This window comes from Crassostrea angulata, chromosome 10 (genome assembly GCF_025612915.1).
Source record: "Crassostrea angulata isolate pt1a10 chromosome 10, ASM2561291v2, whole genome shotgun sequence".
NCBI classification, from domain to species: domain Eukaryota; kingdom Metazoa; phylum Mollusca; class Bivalvia; order Ostreida; family Ostreidae; genus Magallana; species Magallana angulata.
Window position 1 is genome coordinate 13626732 of NC_069120.1, and position 21880 is coordinate 13648611.

Genomic DNA, 21880 nt, shown 5'->3' on the forward strand with positions numbered 1-21880 from the left:
AGTTTCTCAACATTGATCATTTCTATCTCTCATAAAATACATATATTACCGTTCTAATTGCTTATTATTGCCATTGTTTACAACAGCGATGTAGAGCAAAATCAATACCGGGTATCAAAAACGCTTTGTAAAAGTCGAACCAATATTGTAAAATCCATATTATGACGTAGTGCGATACTCGGACTACTTTAAGTACAACTGAATTTTATGACTATATATCATTCATACTGTTTTCATCAGCTGGCTTAAATTGACAATAATTCTACTCAGCAAGCTGGGATTTTGTCAAAGTATTCACCTGCTGCCTTGATCTCTTTTTGTATGTAACCTTGCTTCTTCTCTAAGGTCATCCAACAGTTGCCAAAGAAGTAGTATTTCTTCTCGGTCTGCATGTCTCTAATGATGACTTGGATCAGATGCCAGCTGGGTTCAAGACCGTAGTTGTCATGCCAAATCATGATCTTGTGGACATTTCCCAGGTTGGAATCATTTGCAATGAAGAATGAGTCGACACAGTTACGTTGAAAGGCTCCATCTTTGTGGAGTTGTCGTTCTTTGCTTTTTCCGTATTCTCCGTAGAGCTTGATTCCAACATGGGCTGTTGTTCCTACAAACACAATCACCACTCTTATACATTGTACATGTATATTGTTTGAGCAATACTAAGCATGACATTGTGTAGTTCTATCATTATATTTACATTTCACTTTTATTCAACAGAATGGAATTAAAAATTTCCACTTGATTCATCCCACATAAACAAAAACACAGGAATGATGTCAAACTGATACATTTACAGAGCCATTCAGTGAGATTACCTGATCCGCGGCTCTTTCCTGTTACCACGGTTATCTGGTACTTGAAGGAGCCATCTTTTCCACACAATGGTACAGTGGCAATCCTATCCAGATCATATTTGTCCATCCGACGGCAAACAATGACAGTGACAATATAGATGACCAAGATGACAGAACAGGTTATAAACACCACAGGGTTATTGGAAAGGTCCAGGTTCTAAAAATACAATGCAAAAAATCTCATGGGAAATGAAAAGACAACACTTTTGCTTAGAAATGTTAAATATCTATCTTGAAATAAGACATGTGCATACTAAAGTAAATAAGAGGATTCAAACTCACAACAAGGTCTGAAAAGCTGATGGCATCTGGTGGTACCAACATGCTCCCTCCAAAAGGTGTCAAGTGGTTACACGTACAAGTGGTGTACATGGGCAGGGATTCTGCTGTGGGGTAGCAGCCTGACCTACTCCAAGAGTCCCCGCTGGGATCATAATATGCACAGGATGACATATATATTGCTGCCGAGACATTGTAGGCAAAGTTTTGGTCCTCGTTGTAGACGGTGATTGTGTAGGAGGCAGAGGGATCAAATGAACTAAAACATAGTCATTCAATGCAACGATTATAACAGAGAAAGTAAACTTCTACTTTAACTTACAAATATTCTTGTACTACAAAGACAAACAATCAATAATTTATTTACATGTATCTACTAAACCAGAGAAAATAAACATACGTGGAGTCTATGAACATGGTGTAGTTTGTATGATCCATTCCAGTTGTCATGTGGGAGGATTCTATCGTCATTTTCTGTTCATAAGTTGAAGATGTGGCTTCATATCCCTTGCCCAGATAGAAATCTATCTTGTCTAAGGGAGTCTGCAGGCTGTCATTGACCAATGATATCTTAAGCTGGATGTGCAAGGCATGGCCCGATTGGGCTCCTGCAGTGTTGATGTTGATTTTCTTCTGTGTGCTTTTCTCAATTTCATATGTGGCCATGGTCAGACCTTCTGAAGGGTCATAAGCAGCATTAGAAATTAATCCACCAGCATCGATATTGGAGTAACCCGCTGTTGAGCTGTCTGGGAGATGGAACTTCAGAGACCTGGATTCAGTCAGGCTTTGTACAGCAAGGTTTGCACCAGAAGTGTCCTTGAAAGACATGGTCATTATCTTGGAATTGACTTGTGAAGTAGAATAGCCCCAGGTGAAAGGATTTCGAGATATTCCCATGATTATCTGCAGGACCTCTGTTCCAGTGCTAACGATTCCATCCAGCATATCATTACTGACTTGTACAGCTATTCCCCCTGTTTGATACAGAGTTGATGGCTCATTGCTTCTGGTACGTTGTCCATAGAACTTGATCCCACTTACTCCAACCTCAATAGCATTCTGTCCCAAAATTTGATTTCTCACATTCACTGTGACAATTTCTTCACTGTTTTCAAAAGCTTTGTTGACAATAAATTTCTTGTGTTCTTCGTCTGATCTCGTGGCAGACTGGGTATCACTTGAACTTATATTAGCTTTGAAGGATGTTATGAGTGAGGCTTCCAGAGACTTGGTGGAATTGATCACAGAGTCTGCATCATATACACCAGCATTGGCAGCATCCATCAGGTTGGAGATACATGCCATGAGGTGATTGGTCAACAGTGAATTGTCATTAACACCCTGAGTGCTACTCATGGAGGATTTCAAGGTATCAATTTGGTTTAGAGCAATGACTTGAGATTCTTTAGTTTGGAATTCAGTGCCATATTTCTGCAAAAAAGTTTACAGAGTTTCAATCATTGAAAAAGGATTACCAATTTTCTTTGAACTCAGGTAAAATGAAATTCAAATATTTTGGAAGTTTAGATTTGTCTTTTCTTAGCACTTACAACAATACCATTCTAGATACTAGTGCGACTTACTGTTAGATGCTCAAGGATAAAAGCTGTCTGTTCTTTTTCATGCATAGAGTCTAATGGTAGCCCCATGGCTGCCAGTGTAATGGCATTCCTGACCTTGGTCCTTAGTCCCAGTTCCAAGTTTGTATTGGCAGACGTCACCTGACGTGACTGTTCATTGATCTCGTGGACCAATGCAATGCAGTACTGAAGTATCACAACTGGATTGTTCTCCATCACCAAGTTAGCAAGTGTGCTGTTTGCCAGGGAATAGATATATTCAGTTGATGTTGTAGAGCTGAGAGACGGTGCTGTAACTCCAATAGACCTGAGAAAATCAAAAAAATATATCAACAAACAAGGTTGAAAAATTTGTTGACAAGTCTTCATCTTTCATTTTATTGTAGCCCTTACCACTCCCCTATATTCTTGAAAGCTCTACAGCAGTGAATACTTACTGGACAAGGGCCTCAGTTTGAGCTCCATGTTCATCCTCAACAAAAACTTTGATCTGGACAGTGTGTCTGGAGGTTCCTGGCCATGGAGCCACAAATATCTTGTCAGTTTTTGAGCTACCATAGTATAGGCCCACTGACTCTTTCCCATCCGCACTGTACGACTTAACTCTGTAATACAACTCTGTTGTTGGGTTGGCTGGATCACTGTAGCTATTGCAGGAGAAGGTCACTGGGTCTTCTAAGGATTTGACAGTGGTTGGGGTCACAGTACATGAGCCTCCACTTGGTGCTGCATTGCCATCAAGTTTCAGTTTACTGTAACCAGTTGAGGCAGAGCCTGAAACTGTCATCTGAACCTGTAGTTGGAATGTGTACACTGAGGCTGCTGGCAATTGGCCAGAATTTATGACCAGATTTATTTTATCATTTCCAGTGGAGGTTGTAGTGGAGTCTAGAGTGAAGGTGTTAGTGTCATAGCTTGCAGTCCAGGTGTAGGTCACACTGGTTGCTGAGGCACAGTTAGAACATGCTCCTGCCAGCATGATCAGATCTCCAGGTTGAATCACATGATGGTTTGCAGCAGAACAGGAGATACATTGTATTGATACCAAGGGCACTTCACTTCCAGTTATGTCCACCTTAAAAAAAATTATCAAATTATTTAAGAAAACTATTCAAAGAATTTACAAGAGAGATAAATGTTTATAAAAAGGCATATAATATATAAGCAATTCCTGTGGAATCATTAGAATTCATGGTGGCTCAATTTTCATGGTATTTGATGGTAGCCCTCCCCCGTGAATTTACATCCTTAACGAAACAATTTTTGAAAGAGTCTTCTTATTGAAACTGAAAACCGACACCAATGAAATTACATTCCCACGAATAAGCAAAAAACCCACAATCCATGAAAATTTGCTCCAACAAAATTAAGAGATTCCACAGTAGGTACCATTGTTCTTTCATGACACAGACTTAAATGACTCAAGCCATTGTATATCATCTGGGCTAAACCCCAATGATAACATTTGTAAAAGATGATAATAATGTTATTCCAAAGCCTTAAAATACCTTTTGACACAAATACAATTGCTCAACATTTTATTGTTCAGGGACATGAAAAGCCTAATTAACAAAATCATATTTCCTGAAATGAAAGTTACAACAAATAAATATAGAAAGCTTTATAATGTTTACCTCTACAGAGGTTGATCCAGATGTTCTTCCTGGTGAGGACACTGTCAGAGTCACTGAATACTTTTGCCCTGCAATCATGTTGTTTTTGTTCATTGTGACCGTTCCTGAAGTGGAAGCTGTCACATCAGAGCAAGCACTTGGAGATGTACTTCCCTAAAAAGCAAGAAAGAAGACAGAATATTAACAATTGGTAAATAAAATAAATTGTACATGGATAAAAATCAATTAATTCATTTATGTATTTTATCAAATACTCACAGAGGTAATGGAGCAGGTCCAGGCATAGGTCAAGGGTGTATTATCATTGTCTCTGTCGTAAGAGGAGGTTCCATCAAGTGTTACTGAGTTTAGATTGGACACGATCAGATCATTACCACCAGCAAGGAGGGCAACAAGAGGAGACTCAATCACAGTAACAGTGTATTCATTGTTGACCTTCAGAGGAGTGTTCTCATACTGAGCCGAAACTTTGATGCAGTAATCCCCATAAGGCAATGTTTTTCCAGGAATGGATAATCTTGAACTGGAAGAAAACACTGAAGATGGCATTGAAAATGGCGTCAGGGTGACACTGCAGGATGCAGATGAAGCTGAATTGATTTCCCAGGTGTATTTGAGGGTATAATCCATACATCCATACATATCCACATCCAGTTCAAAAGCCAAAGGTGATGATTTGTAAATAGTGCGTACTGCATTACCGAGTGCCACCACAGCTGGAGCGTCACATGTCAATGGCTTGATCACAAACTCCACACTCTTTGAGGCCTGACTGATTGAATTGGACACCACCAAGGTAGCTGTGTATTGTCCTGCATCTGCAAACTTCTTGAGAAGAAAGTTATTATTTGCAATCCAATTTATTGTAACTGGACCAATAAAAGTCCAGTTGTACACCACACCGACCAGATTGTTGCCTCCGACCACAAACTGTGTGCTGTAGTTGACAAATAGCACAGAATGGCTCATATCAATATGCAGGTTAGAAATAATCCCAATGATTGTCATCTGGCATGTAAAAACTTTGGAATCAACTAAGTTGCTGGCATTGACAGTGACTGAGTATTTTCCTGTGGTGTCGAATATGGTAGAAAAGTTAGCTCCAGTGTGGGTTGCTCCGTTGATGACTTCCCATTGGTAGGTCACATCTGTACCAGCTGTTGTGGTAGCTAGCATTGTCAGGGAAGTGTCTTCTACAGCTTCTATATCACAACCAGACACCGAGAGATTCTGGATGACATCTTGCACTATTATGTCTGTCTCTGCAGTTAGGCTGCCCAATCTGTTATTGACTGTTACCGACACAGTGTATCGTCCAGCAGATGAAAATGCATAAGCCTTTGTCTTTCCTACAGTATTTGAGGTTGAGCCCTCTATGGTCCAGGTGTAGGTGAGATGTGTTGCATCTGTATTATGTACTGCATCAAGATCAATGGATTCAGAAGTTTTAGCAACAGACTTTCCTGGGCTTAACACTAGACTGTTCAGTGGAACTTGTGCATGAACAACAATTTCTGTCTGCTTAGAACTGACAGCATTTTGCACTTTCATTCGCACTGTGTAGGTTTCTGCTGATGTAAATGCATAAATGAAAGTTGTCCCAATCCTTGTGGTTATAATTGTGTTTGTAGAATCAATAATGCTCCATGTCACTGTATAAGCATCTCCTTTACCAATGATCAAAGTAAACGTCACATCTTTTCCTTTTGCAACATATGGATATGTTGTTGAGTTGATGTCATTAGAGAAAGACACATTTTCAATGGCATCCATAACTTCTTGATGGTATGTTGCTATTTTCCAGCTGACAATATTCGAAACATTGACTCTGATTGTGAAGTTCCCTTTGGTGGAAAAGAGATAATCCATGACACTGGAGACACTTGGCAAAGTTTGAGATACTCCATTCTCTTCTATAGACCACTCATATTCTCTGTCAGACCCTGATGTGACTGATAGAGTTAAGCGAGCAGCAGACCCTGTGGCAATAGCTGATGACACATTGGAAGCCAGAGTGGGAGAAGAAACTTGATCTTGCACGTGAATTAAGATTTCTGAATCGGCATTCGATTTAACATTGTCAACCTCTACTTTGAGTTTATAGTCCCCTGGAACTGTAAATGGATGTGTGAAATTTTGGTCTGTGCTGGATGGTGTGGTGGAGTAAAAATTACTTTGAAGAGTCACATAGTGCTTGTAAGAATTGGAACTTGGCGGTTGGTTTACGTTTGGGAGTGCATAAAAAGTATATGCAGTTCCTGTGATGGCATACTTGTCTGCTATTAGGTCTGAAACTAAGACAACACTAGTCAGTTGATTGACAACCGTGATCTGGACTGTTGCTGACTTGACACTTATCATGTTATAGGCTGTTCCATTCAGCTGGTAGTGGTCAGCAGTCGAGTATCCAGGATTGGTGATACTGAGTGTGTCAGTGTGTATTTCGGGGCAGGTGGCACAGTACTTCCACACATATCTCACATCTGAACCACCTGTGACTATCATGCTGTAAGTCATGGTCTCATTCACCAGAGCAATGGTTGGCATTACAGAAGAAGATGGAAACTGAACACTTGTTATTCGAGATTGAGCAGCAATTGGAACATATATGCTTTTGTTGTCGACATCATTATAAGCAATAATGGACATAGTTCGGTTCCCTGCTCTGTACGTGTGGGAGAGACTGGAGGAACTCTGAGCAGTGGCTGGACTTCCATCAAAGTTGAAAATGAACATCAAGTCTGAACCACCTGTATAGGTAGCTGTAAATGAAGTAGAAATGGCTGCCTCTAAGAAGTAGTTACCATTGCCATCAACAACACAGGTAGCACAGGAAAGACTCAAATCCTCAACCATGGCCTGGACACTGAAGCTTGTGGTGGCTGTTTCAGAGCTGATGGGGTTGGACACATTGACAGACACAGTGTAAGTTCCCACTGATGTGAAATTCAGCAGGATGAAGTTTGTTGAACCAGTGTCATATTCCACACTGTTGTATGTCCAGACAAACTTCTGGTTTGTTCCATCAGTTATACTTGCAGTGATGGTAATGGTAACACCGGTTGTGGAGTTGATCTTGCCTGGTCCATTGTTAACCACTGACAGTCCTTGAATGTTTCGAGCCACTGTTATTGGTACTATTTTAGAAACTGTGTTGGAAATGGATGTATCAGTTGCAGTGACTGTGATGTTGTAATCACCAGCTGTGGAGTAATTATGTGTGGCCGACAATTTACCTACACCACTCTCTATGACAGAGTCCCCATAGTTCCAGGATATATTTAATTGACTGGCATCATGATGGATCAAGCTCATGTTCAAGCTGACATCAGAGTTCTGTTCCACATATCTATCATATGTTAGAGATTGGATAACCAATGTGCTAGCAGACACTGCATGAATTTCCAATATTATAGTTTGGAAGTCGATGTCATTTCTGGCAGATATTGACAAGCTGTAGGTTCCAGCAGTAGTAAATGTGTATGAACAAACATTGTTGGGAGTAAATCCTGTGTCAAACGACAAACTGGTAATTCTAAACATGAAAGTCAAGCCAGTACCCCCTGTCACACTAGCTGTGTAATTTTGTTGGCTATCAAGAAGAACATATAAATCCCCATCCACTGTAAAGTTGCTGATTTTGTCTTGCACATAAATAATTACGGCATCAAAGGCAGTACTTGGTCCATTGGTAGCCACACAGGACACATTATATTCTCCTGCTGCAGTGTATGTATGCTGCTTGGTTGTGGTCGTAACATTTTCATCCAGAGCACTGCCATCACCATAGTTATAGGTGTAATAGATCAATCCATGTGTTCGTGGGGCTGAATCCATTTTAGGTGAAAACTTGGCTTTCTTTCCTGTTTCAACATAGACATTGATTGCCTGAAGATAGAAGTTTTCAATAGGATCAATTACTTCCACATCCACAGATGCATTTTGACTCACATCAAATTCATCAGTTATGATAATATAGACAGAGTAATTTCCAGCTGATGCAAAAGTAAAGTCTCTTGAGGCTGAGAATGCTGATGACCCAACGACTGTATTTGAGGTCTGTAGAGTGGTATTATCTTGTTCCCAGGTGACAGACACTACTGCTCCAACCATAGCAGTTGCTGTGGCCACAAAATTGTATGTGTATTTGGCAGCCAGATTATTCCCCAGATTTGTAAATGAGAGACCCTGAATTCCAGCTTTGTATCTGGCCTTAACTCTAATTTCTGCAGAGACATTGGTAAGTCCATCAGTAGCTGTTACCATAACCTGATAAACTGCTTTGCTTGTGAAGGTGTAAGATATAGAAGAGGAGCTGGAAGTTGAAACAGCAGTGGATCCATTGTAACTCAGGCTGTAGGAGGTGGGTGAGCCATTTGTAATGTTTGTAACAAATGAGGTTGGAGATCCAATTTCAACGATATTATCAGTGGTTGGGGTTTCCAAATACACACTTAAACCTGATAAGGGTAGCAGCACATTGACAGTAATTTGTTTGCTCTTCTGCAGAGACAAGTCATTGTACACCAACACTGTTATATTTTGAGAGACTCCAGTGCTTCTGAGGAACTTGTACAACTGGGAAGAAAAGACATATGGACGGTGGTTAGCTTGGGAACACTCTGTGGGATACTTGGTAGCAATGGCTGATGGACAGGAACTCTCAAAAGCAGCTGAGGTAACAACTCCATCCTTGGTCCAGTTGGCCATTAGATGTGTACCTTTAGTTACTCTAAACACAAAATAGGTGTCTGAGTTATCCAACACATTGACAGCTGAGGACTGCATGGCAGGGTTAATCCATGTGATTTCTCCCACTTCTTCCTCAGACTTGATAGTCGCTGTCTGAGAGCTTCCACTCAGTGTAGGAACATTAAGAGTATAAGTGTAATTGTCAGGATTTGTGAAATACTGCAGTGTGGTCGGCAGACTCTCCTGTTGTACAGAAGTGTACATCAAATTGAAATAGCAAACATGTGAGGTTGGTGAAAATGATTGCAATGTTACCTCATCATTTACATTCAGCCAAGCAGTTTGAGGAATTTCGTTATAGTTCTGGTTCCAATCCGAGCTAGTGCTGGAATCGCATTTGATCACTTCTACAGAAGCATTTGTAGCGAATGCCAAGACATCATTTTCATACACAGTAAACCCTGTGGCTGGCACACTATACTCCACCTCCCCTCCTGGAGGCAGATTGACATAGGTTTGTCCCCTTATACGATACTTTGGTTGAGAGCTGCCAACAAATGTATTGATACAATGTAAGTAAGTGGACCCTCTGTTGCTACATGTACAGGGATCAGTCTTTGGAATGCAGGAATCATAGATCAAACAGTAATCCTCATTGCTGGCACAAGACGATGTCTTAGAACAAGTTGTTGCCGAATTGACACATGATCCAAACCAACCTCCATTCTGATTGCACCCTATCAAAAGAAACAGTTCATATTTCATATCAACCCAGCATAATAACTTGTCTATTTCTTAAAAATAACTCTTACATGTTAGAATCTGCTGAAAACAAATATTCAATGTAAATTTGCTGAAAGACTGAACAGTTGAAAAAAAAAAGGTCAAAATACCTGGAGGCATGAAATAATTTGGAGACTGACAAACTGGTTCCAACACCATTAAGGTAACAGCAATGGTCTCTGTTCTTCCAACAGAGGTGCGGAAATTCCATGCCCTAGCCTTTCCCTCTCTATTGATCCAGAGTCCTTTAAAAATCAATGTAAATTACAGAAGACATTCATTTCACTGATCAGTTAAAACTCAGTTGTAAAGGACTGCGAACGAAAGCATTGTCTAGCCGCCTAACTAAAAGTCATTTTTTGAAAGTTGTCTAATTAAAGTTAATTTTTTATAATAATGTAAACATTTATGTATATTTTCATTAAATATAAATGATTTGGTCAAACAAAGAACGATAACTTTGTATTTTGGGTTAAAATAGCTCATTTCATAACAGAAAATAACGGACGGAAATGTTTTTTAAAACATCTTCCCCCCCCCCGTGAAACAAAAATTCCTTTTGAGGGGTTTTAATTATTGTTATTTCGCATATTTTTACCAAAGGGTTTGTTGTTTCTTGGGGGGGAACATATGTATACAGACCGCAATACATTCCAAAAAAAGAATTTTGCTTTGTAAATTTTCGAAAACTAATTAACAGATATGAATTAATATGAAATTTTACTTTAATATATATCATTAATATGTTATTATTAAGTTTTTATGCACATATTGGCCGCTAAATAATATTTTCCTCACTCATAGAGACCAATTTCAATGAAATTTTTTTAGACCCCGTGTTAGCAAAACTTTTGTTTAAAAATTAATAATTTGATTACAAATTTTATTTTGATATTAATTGATTAGGATTTGATAATACTTTTTAGTAGAAAACTTTGTTTTTGAATATCTGACAGGAATTCAGAAATATTTGGATGTAAAATGTAGGCGGGAAACGGGAGTAAGCGTTCGCAGTTCTTTGTGATGAAACTGTGCCGTACCAGGAAATAGATATATGATATTTCTATCTGCCACATGAGGGGTTGTACTGGATTGTAATGTGGTCAGTGAATATGGTGTGGTCATCAGGTGGGCGGTTCCTGCCACGTATGTTGGAACACTGGCCACTTCTTGAAACAGAAAATAAAAGAAATACCGGTACTGTAAAATAGGGGTACACATTCAAAACTGGCTAAACAACATGGAAAGTAATATGTAAAAGAAATTTCACCTAACAACTAATGCATAAATCTTACCTCGACTGTTGTATTCACATACAGCTTGCAGTTGAACAGTGCAACTCTTGGATTGCCAGCTTCCAGCCGAATCCATACTGAAGCAGTCCACCTCTGAGGCCACTACTACGGGGTAGGATGACCAGATTTCACCATCCTCCCACTGTAACATACCCTCCATGTTCCTATCTGTAAGCCCTGTCCAAACCTCTCCAGATGTCACCACATTTGTTAACAAGAAGCTTTGTAAGGCTGCCGAGTCAATCTTGGCTAGGTGGGCTGTGGGGTCAAGGGCTGTACAGGCTGCATCGGCTGTGGCCCAGCTCTGGGTAGTGGTCAGCACCTTGTAGCAATGGTCATTGCTGCTGTATAGAGAGCCTCCAGAGTGACACTGTTTGGGTTCTGAAATTAAGAGACAATGTGAGTTTCCTCCACCAATACAAATAGTTTGGCATGCAACATTGACCATAAATTCATCCTGAATACAGTAAAACACGTTTATTACGAAGTGTCAGGGACAGGCGATTTGCTTCGTTGTAAGCATAATTCGTTATATCCATAAAGTTTACAACATGTAATTAAGTCACTGGGAATAAATATCATTTCGCTTTAAGCGTCAATTCTTTATAAGCGTGTTCACTATAACTGTGTTTTACTGCAAAAAAAACTTAGGGATAATTCAATATCAGTGTGTACATTTCTAATATCACTTAAACAGGTTTAGATGTCAAGATTTTAGAAACTGAAACAAAACTTACTGCTCTGACATATGACATTGTATGTATTGCTACAATCTGTGCCTTGTAGGTCATTGGTTAGCTTGGATATGTATACACAATTTCCCAAGCCTGCATTTGTAACATCTGTGGTAGTGAAGTATGCCTTTGCACCAGAGCTCCAATAGTATTCTGTTCCTGATTTTTGGGCATCCAAATATATTCCATTAGTTACTGTAAAAAAATAAAAATATATTTTTATTTATGGTACAGATTGATAAAACAGAAGATTTACCATTTTAACATTTAAATATCTGCCCAAGTACATGTACAATGTATATTTTCAATTAATACATTTTAGTTAATGCTGAAAATGAATCACCATTTACCAATCCATCTACAGAAAATTATTTCCTTTTTTCCTACTTAAAACAAGTCCATAAAATGCATTCAAAAAGTTTACCTGATCCTCCAAACTGTGTGAGAGCATAAGTTAGTTCTGAAGGAAAATGGATGGACAACATCATGTCTGGTGAGCACTGTGAGACACCTTGGGTATGGGTGTGTACACCAGTAGCCAACGCCAAGCACCTGCCGTGGTACTCTTGTAAACTGTTGCATCCACCACCTACATTAACACAAGTATGCAAAATGAAATCTAACGTAAAATAACTTTGTCTGAATCCACAAAAGATAGCAATTACTATTTCAATTAAAATATATTTACTTGAAAACAAAATGGTATGATCTGAAATATTCATAATTAGTTATCAAGTGCTCAATTATTTTGACATTAGAGCTTAAAGATGAATAGATTGCAAACTTAGCCATCTTAGATATAATTTTTGCTATGCAGGTACCGGTATATAGTTAATTTGGAAATAATCAATTTCTGGTATCTGTTATTAATTCAAAAGCCATATAACAGGGGTTTAAAGTTTTCATTTTCAATTAAATGAAACACTTTTGAAATATTAATACTTCAAAGCAATTTAAAAAAACACAATCTATTTTTAACTACCGGTATACCTGAAATGGAGGTAATGTTGTCATCTGGAGATTTGCTCCATGTGTACTCCAGTTTGTGAGCCATGGTAAACACAGCTGCAATGGCTGATGCACTAGATTCATAGTCAACATAAGCAGGGCTCTGGATGGAGGGAGTTATCAGTGCTGTTGGGGGGACTACATCCACCGTGATAGATCCAGAAGAGTACCCTCCTTGAGTGGAGAGAATTCCCACTGTAAGAGTGTAAGTTCCTGGCAACAAGTATGTGTAGGAATTGGAGCAATACTGCAGGGAGACCATCTTTGTCTGGGGTATGGCAGTATCTCCAAAATACCAAGTGTAAGAGTTGATGGTCCGAAGACTCACACGAGCTGTGAACATGTATGACTGGCCAGCCGTGATAGTCCCTACAGGATCAAATTTCAGTCCACTCTTAACCTGGAACACATCGCTGGCATAAGTCTTGGTGATGGTACCTAAGGTTCCTGAACATTGTATGTTATCGTTACTGCTGTAAGTTTTTGAGGTGCAGTAACAGTCTCCATACCCTATCAACTCATTCCCACACAGACACACTCCTGATGCAATTACACCATAAGTGGCATTGTTGTCGAAACAGTTTTCAATGCAGTCTTGAACAACTGATGTAGTAGCACTGGATGAAAACGAAACAGGCACCTTTCTATCTTCCTCCAAGTCATTGTAGCAGGAAGCAAAGGTATCCGGACCTATAAAATTAACAATAGAAAATTTATACATCTTTTAACAATGCTTTGTAAAATAACTGCAGGAAAATATCATTTCTCTTAGCTTTTCCCTACAATTTTAATTTTGATGATCATTTTTACTTCAATAAAATATTATACATAGCATCTGATTCAGTAATTCAAACAAAATATACCTAATTTGATTTACTGTTAAAATTTATAATTGAAATTGAAAATAATAAACAAAGTAAAAGACAACATCATCTATCTTCATTCCTGAAAATAAAAACTCTTGGATCTCTGAAAATGTAATTTAATACTGAAAAATTTATAAATAAAATCTATATGTTGACTTCTTGATTTTTGAAATTATATATCATATAGTCCTTTTTTAAAAAGGGTAAACTAACAAAATAATATTCACTTCAAAATGCAATAAAGCAATGCCTGTATATAGTTCTATATGACTTTTTTCAACAAGAATTTAAATGGAAGCATGCATTTTTTAAATTCAATACCAGTATTTGATAATTTCTGTCTTTGAAATTTATCTAAGGAGATAGTTTATCACTATAATATGCAAACTTAGATTTTTCCCTTAACACGACAGGTTCATTTTCACTAAATCCAAAACACCCCAGTTTGTTAGTCCTACAACTGAACACCCCAATTAATGTGAATTAGTGATTGTTATTTGTTAGTAATTAAAGGCGCTAAGCAGCAGGGTTGTCCATGCACAGACACCATTTATCGATAATCATATTAATAATCATATTTCATATTTTTTTTATTCAGCCCTAACAATCAAAATAACAACTGAAGCAATGTGAAAAAGCAAATACTGTTTACAGCTGGCAATTAAATGTATCCCAGTAAGGATGCAAATAATCAACATATTTATCAAATTATTTACAAGCAACAAAAAGCATTACGCTACTTAAAAAGCTGCATCAAAAAGCTGCATCAAGCAAGCCATGCTCATGCATCATACTGCAACGCTGACTGTGATATTAATTTTTCATGATTATCAAAATAAAGATGCAAATAATGGATCTATAGCCATCAGTGTAAGAATGCTAGCCAAGTTTCATGGGAATAGCATTGATAAAGCTTTCTAGAAATATCAAAACTGGGATTTGGGATCCAGGGGATCAGGATCATAGAAACATGCCGGGTATAGAAACTAACCTACATTAGAAATTTAAAACTTCTAAAAATTACTGTTAAAATAATAACAAATATGAAGGGGAAAACATACACAAGAATATCCAATGGAAATTAACAATATAGTCCAAAAACAATTTTTCATGAACTTGATTCTTACTGCCAACATTATTTGTTTTTTATGCAATTTTACAAATAGTATGTATGAAAATGAATCAGAAATTCTTTTTAAATAAGGAAAATATTTTTTTTATGAAGTATAGTGAATAATTACAGAGATCTGATCTACCATAATAGTAAAATGAAAAAAAAAGCTACTTGGGACAAAAATACCAAAAATCGCTTGGCAGAGTCCAGTAGAATATTATCATTCTTTTTGTTTATATATGTAATACTGACCTAACTATGAAAACTTAACCAAAAAAATCAAAAAGAGTCTGATTTATTTGGGCAGTCAACAGTCTCTTTGACTACAATTACAGCAGGAACTTTCCTGGATCTGTTTGGGAGGTGGGGAAATTAACACTTGACTAGCCGACTACTTCCACTGAAGACTCACCAACACACCCATGGATGGGGTGATGTGATGTGGAGCTACATGGAGGTTTCCTGGTGTCTCTTTTGGACTTAGCATGTCTGCACTCCACCACTGTTAACGTATTAAATATAAAAGCACACTGGGTTAGACAACAATGAAATTTCAGTTGAAGCACAGATGTGATAGGGTTGATTGGGTGGAAGGAGGATACATGTATAATGTATTAGTATCCACAGTAGGACACTGGGGGAGGAGTTGGACTTTACAGACAAAGACATTGAAAGCAGATATTATACATTTTCTTCAGTATTAGATGATAAAATAGCTGCATCATAACAAATGCATATTTTATGATGCATAGCTTAGTTGAATGAAATTGATATTAAAATCATTAAATGTTATTCTTAGTGTATGAACTGAAATTTGCGCACGCTGATTTAGTTCAAGCTGTGTAAATTTATTTGATTGCTTCACAGTGCTGCGCTTTTGCATAAAATCCGCGTATATTTAATGTTAATTTTGCAGTTAGAATATGCGCAATTAATACATGCATTAAATTGTCAGTAGACTTGTTACAAAAGTTACACTGTGGTTTCATTCATATTTTCAAGGATTTAGTTTTACTTAAGTGTCAAGATTAATTATGAAATTTATTGACAATAGTCAAAGCAATTATTTCTTATAATGTTTCATAATTTGTTGAACATTTGGAATGTATATTCCGTGAATCATCTCTACATCAACAACATCCTTCATAACAATGAAACCACAGAACATGTTTTTATATACATGTAGTTTGAGCGTTTTGCTTAAATTGCTAATAAAGTGATAAAATATTCCTTAAACAGCTATTCATGCAATCTTTTCTATACATCAACTTAAAAGATATGTCTATAAAACCTGTTTGATTTTAATCAAGAATTTCATTTTTTATGTCATGTTATACTAGATATAATTCATTTGTACATCGATCTCCACCACCTTTTCAATAAGACACACTGGTAAATGTGTATACCTATCTTTCCAGGTTAAAGTCACTTTAATTTTTAAGTTTTAAGCTAAACACATATATATTCCAACACTCATACATGTTTATTTCCTTTACCACTCACAAAATATATGTACAATCACAATGTGTTTCAATATAGCTGATATTTACCTCTGCTGTAAACTATCCTAGGTTTTTATCAACCACCCATGTAAGTATATAGACCTGCCCCTCACATTTAACAAAACCATTTTCACACCAATAAAATATTGATTTTTTTTAATACATGATTGACCATGATTATTACTCCTAAAATCAGTGTGAAAATGGCTCCTTTGTGCCACAATAACCTGTGCCCATGCAAAGGTCAATTAGTGCATTTCAAGTCTACCACACTTTTCAATTATTTTGCATAATAACTTTTCAACTTGTCATTAATATCTATTTATTCATACTGTGAGAAAATTTCAGGATAAAAACAAAATTGACATGTTTAATACAATTTTCAGGCAATTTCAGTATAAATCAGTGCATGAATTGGTGTACTTTTACAAATTCCTGCAAAAATTTAATAATTGACTGTTTAAACATATGTTTCCACAAACAAAGTTGTTAGAAAATAAATCATGAAATGTTTGGATGTAACACAAAATAAAAACAACAAAACTTTGGGATATTTGGGGAGGGGGAAGTGTTAACACAAGAATTACAAGTGTGGTAGATTGAAATCCCAATACCTCTCCTGTCCCTGCATTAGTCCATGTTTTAGTCTTACCCTTTGAACGCTTTTTTCTAGCATGCATTACTAAATATTTTTGGATGATTTTCCGGAATTTTCGCCGACGTTGAGGAACATAACGCAATGTGTACTGACAATTTGACACTAGAATGGGTACAGAAAATAAAGATTAAATAATTATGATTTCCATATTGGTATATTTTCCTTTAACTTAATATACTTTTCTATCTGCCTATGAATGCTTTGTCCTTGTGAAAGTTTATGGGGACTATCAAAGTAATTTTGGAGAATACATATCTATACTAAAATGGATGATTTGTTACCCCTGTTAATTTGAGAAAAGCACACAAGAGGAATGGAGTTTTAACTTCTACTCGGGGCTTATGTATCAGAAATAGATAGAAATAAAAGCAGCAGGGGTTGAAATGGTCACAGAACAAAACCGCCCTACACCTTCTTACCAGGGGCGCGTCTTAATCTAATTTTGGCCAGGCATGATGCAGGATTTTGCTTTGTCTTGCAAAGACATGCTAGAAATTTACATAATTTCAAATACAATTCAAATGAGAAAGTACAAAATTATATTAATTGCAATTGCTCAGTTAATGTATATACAGTGACTATCCTAATAAAGATCAAGCATTTCAGGATAAGCAAATTTCTATTTAAAAAATTAAAACAAAGAAATAGAAATTAAAAAAAAAACATATCTAATTTAAACAAAATATATTCATTCATGTGTAATATGAATTCTAAAATACAAAAATTACCAAGAAAGATTAAGCATGGCAAATTGATGCCAACATGCAATTTTAGTATGGCATTTAGAAAGAACATAAAATAAAAATAAAAAAGGTTAAAAAAAATTGAAAATATGGATAACCTTGAAATTTTCCCCTTCCTATCCCATCCCCAAAGAAAATCAAAACTGGAGAATAAATTGAAGATTTTCCCAATAGTACTTTTCGATTGATAAAACTCATAGGCTAATTAATTATACATGTATAAGTCTAATAGTTTGTAAAATTAATATAGATCAATATTCTCAATAATATAGAAATTAATTTTTATTGACTGAAAATAATTCAAGGAATCCCATACTCAATCTTTATCTAAATCAGTATCAAAATGCAAATAGTAAACTCATTAATAAAAAATTATCCAAAAAAGTAAAAAAAAAAAAAAAATAAAAAAGAAATGACTTGTATCTGTGAGAACAATAACAAATTCTTGTAAAGTTACTAGGTGATCTTCTGTGTGTAGTGTACAATACAATACATCAAACAGCGCTGAGTACTTACACCAATGGGCAGTACTGTTCAGATTAAACATTGGCACATCCATCATATTGCTGCACCTGATATTCTCTTTGTCGACTAGAACAAGGCCAGAGGAAGTCTCCAACTCGATGAGCTTTTCGTAAAACACTTTGAGACTACAGGTACACTCCCATGGGTTTCCTGCCAAACTTCTACAATTCGTAAAGCAAATGTGACAGTCTTTTTATTTTTGTCAAAAATAGAAAGGAATTCTCTCTGATATGTCTTGAGCCTCAACTGTTACTTCAATAAATTCATTCATAAAGCTGATCTAAACCATATACCTTTGTGCTTTTACATCATTACATGCCTCTAAAGAGCAATCATGCATTTTGTGCAAATGTGAGAAAAACATTGCTTTGTGCTCCATGTCACACCATTTCAAAATCATTCAGCAGTTTTACTGGATACCATTCTTAACCAATAATTCATGATCATTTAAGACCTAGTGGCTGTGATCAATAGATTTAATTTGTAAATTCTTAGAGAGAAATGAAGGTAAAAGAGGCAAAGAAAACTTTAGAATTTAATAAAATTATTTTTTACTGATTTTTACTATGATAATTTAAAAACATACACTGGTTGTGTAACATGATATTTTTTTTGGTTAAAAATCCAAAAAAAAATTTTTTTAAAAATTCTAGCATCCGAGCAGATAAACACACCTATGAAAATGTTTATTTTATTGCCTATATGAGTTGAAATTATGGTAAATTGTGGTAATGGTTTAGAGAGAGAGAGAGGGAGAGAGAGAGAGAGAGAGAACTTGAGATTATAATTATTGATTTGCCCAATACAACTTACAAATTTTGGAGATTTGGCAGTTGATCCAGCACAGCAGGATCCATACTTGTTATCAGGTTCCCTGTCAGATCCCTGCAGTAAAATCATTTTATAGGCTTTGTCATATTTTATAGTCCCCTGTTATGATAATACTATATATAGGAGACTCAAAGAAACCCCTCTAACATTCATTTTGCAGAAAAGAGTGAAGTTTTGTGATGAACTTAGAAACTGACAATGGGCTTGATCAGTATAAGCTCAAAAACATGCAGGTATTAGTTGAAGTCACTTCAGATTTGCACCTGTTCCAAACTAATTAAGCTATTAAATGTACTTACAACTGTAATAACGTAGTCACCAAGTTTGTAGCTGAAACACTGGTTAGTTTATTGTAGGACAGGTCCCTGAAAAAAATCAATTAAAAAATGTTAATTAACATTTCCTAAATTTTGTTGAATTAACTTTCTTTCCCCTTCAACTACATAACTTTGCATTCATCATTTACTTTGCAAAATAGATTTCCATCTGTATTTTAAAAAAAATTCCTGATTTATATGATATGAATATGTTTTTTACTATTTAACTGAGAAATAAAAAATGCAAATAAATTGTAATATCTAATCAAACTGAATCACACACCCAGGTATGTTACATATTGTCCGAGTCAGTAATATAGAGAACCATTCATATACACCAAAGCTAATAGGTAAAAAAGGCGAAAATTTGTATACATGTATTGAAATAGATCCATTTCTGAATATATAATGACTGCATGTACTGAAAAGAAGACAAAACAGACTGCATCTTTTAAGTATAATGCCATGCGTTAAGGTAGTACACAACAGGTAATCAAATATCATCATCATATTCATTTTTTGCTTGTCTAACTTCAAAATTTGTTTTCATTTTGTATGTAACATAAATAAATTAAGTTGAACATAATTTTGGCCTACATATTGTATGAGATATACCCTGGTAGATAATCAGACTGATGAGACGGCATCAAAAATGTCAAAAGTTATATCAATTTTATGATACTACAAATGATTGCTATGTTTAAGTATGTTGTGTATAGAGGTAATATATTTTATCAATAACTTGGTAAAATATTCTGTGAGTACAAAAAAACCCAGAACATATAGTTGCTAATTTATATGAATTTATTTTAAGAAGATAAGAGATTAACTGTGTTTTGTACTACCTTAAGTGTGCAAAAAATACATTGCATGCATGCATGCAGCTCTGACTAGTGGAAGAAATGCAACAGCTCTCATCAGGAAATTCAATTGTACATGTTTATTAATTTTCTTAAAGTCATGGTAAGTGGAAAAAGCATATTACTATGAAATCATTAGGTTTTGTGAAGGCTCAATTTTCGTGGTATTTAAGTGCAGCACTTAGCCACAAATTTACATCCTCAATGAAAAGCAATTATAAATGATTTAGCTTTCCTAATGAAACTGAAAACAATCAATGATCAATGAAATTACATTCCCACAAATAAGCAAAAAACTCACAATCCCTGAAAATTGGCCCCCACAAAATTAAATAATTTCATGATAATACAAAAAATCTCAAAGCTAGTTCTTAATGAATTACATAATGATGTTCAGATAAACACTGCGTGTACAATTTACTTGGCTTAAAACATTCACTGCCCATTTCATATACAGTCAAACCTTGTTATCTCGAACTAGATGGGACTGGTTAAAAACTTCGAGATATCTGAGTTTTCAAGATATCAAGAGTAAAATACTTGAAAGTTTAAGTGTTTGGGACCTAAAAATCACTTTGACATATCCATGGTATTCGAGATATTGGTGTTCGAGATACCGAAGTTCAACTGTACATACATATTAGAACATTAAAATATAAAAAACAGCATGAGACTGTACAAAATTTATTCATTCTACTCTACACTATAATATCAAAAGAAATCATTAAAAATTAATATTCTATCTATTGGTGTCTAAATTCATAAAATTACTAAACCCCCAAAGTGGACTTAAGAAAAAAAATAAAAGAAGTAGTGAATGTATACAAATGAACACAAGAAATAGAATTACATATAATAATGAAATCGACGAACAATTTGATCCTAAGCATAAATATTCCAACACCTTTCAAAGCAAAGGAGAAAAAAAACATCAATACCTAGTGAAGATTATTTGAAAAGTTCAGTAGATATTGCTCCATATTAATCTCATGAAGAGAGTACAACTGGACAAGAAAGTAAATCTGGACATGAAGTAATATGACTTTCTTAATAAAGATCAAGGCCAGGCAAATGAAAGAGACTGTTTTGGTATTTTAACATGTAAGCTTCACATACTTGTATGCTATTCCCATTCATGATTAATTCTAAATTAATTTTAAATGCATATAGATACATGAACAGGTAATTCTAATTTTTCAATTAGTGTGTACCATCATGAAAAAGTACAGAAACACATGAAGCAAACATAATGAAACCAAAAACTTGAAGTGAATGCTGATGGATGTAAAAATGAAGACCAATCATATCAGAAAATATTTGTGTCAGGTCATGAGAGGTCAAGGAGCAAATAGAAAATGAAACTTCCCTGATTTCATGTGCTTCATTCATCAAATTTGTAAGAGATATTACAGAACCAATCACTTAGTATGTAGTAATTAATTAAACCAATACTATCAAGGTGAATTTTGAGCTTAAAACATATCAGAATATCAATTGCAATTGCACCTCTCTCTAAAAAAAAAAATTATTATTATCATAAAATTGAGACATAATCTGACATTTCAACTGAATGTTAGTTCATGCTGCCCATCTTCATGG

At 35.8% G+C, this 21880-nt stretch overlaps 1 protein-coding gene across 9 annotated transcripts in view; it reads right to left on the reverse strand.

Moving 5' to 3' along the window:
• The window catches only part of LOC128167168 (polycystin-1-like), a 47856-nt gene that overhangs the window by 11402 nt on the left and 14574 nt on the right, over positions 1–21880 (reverse strand). For 6 of the 9 annotated variants that reach the window (XM_052832738.1, XM_052832735.1, XM_052832739.1 and 3 more), the window contains 19 exons: positions 19404–19469; positions 19087–19158; positions 18265–18434; positions 17425–17493; positions 17000–17107; positions 12848–13555; positions 12282–12446; positions 11861–12052; positions 11124–11504; positions 10869–10997; positions 9939–10073; positions 4612–9782; positions 4354–4506; positions 3157–3794; positions 2723–3026; positions 1537–2570; positions 1140–1395; positions 819–1014; positions 299–607 (listed from right to left, as the gene is read on the reverse strand). In XM_052832738.1, coding sequence (XP_052688698.1) covers positions 299–607; positions 819–1014; positions 1140–1395; positions 1537–2570; positions 2723–3026; positions 3157–3794; positions 4354–4506; positions 4612–9782; positions 9939–10073; positions 10869–10997; positions 11124–11504; positions 11861–12052; positions 12282–12446; positions 12848–13555; positions 17000–17107; positions 17425–17493; positions 18265–18434; positions 19087–19158; positions 19404–19469 — 10256 coding nt within the window. Of the gene's footprint in view, positions 1–298; positions 608–818; positions 1015–1139; positions 1396–1536; positions 2571–2722; positions 3027–3156; positions 3795–4353; positions 4507–4611; positions 9783–9938; positions 10074–10868; positions 10998–11123; positions 11505–11860; positions 12053–12281; positions 12447–12847; positions 13556–15257; positions 15348–16999; positions 17108–17424; positions 17494–18264; positions 18435–19086; positions 19159–19403; positions 19470–21880 lie in introns of all 9 variants that reach the window. The other 3 variants (XM_052832737.1, XM_052832736.1, XM_052832740.1) reach the window with 3 other exon arrangements.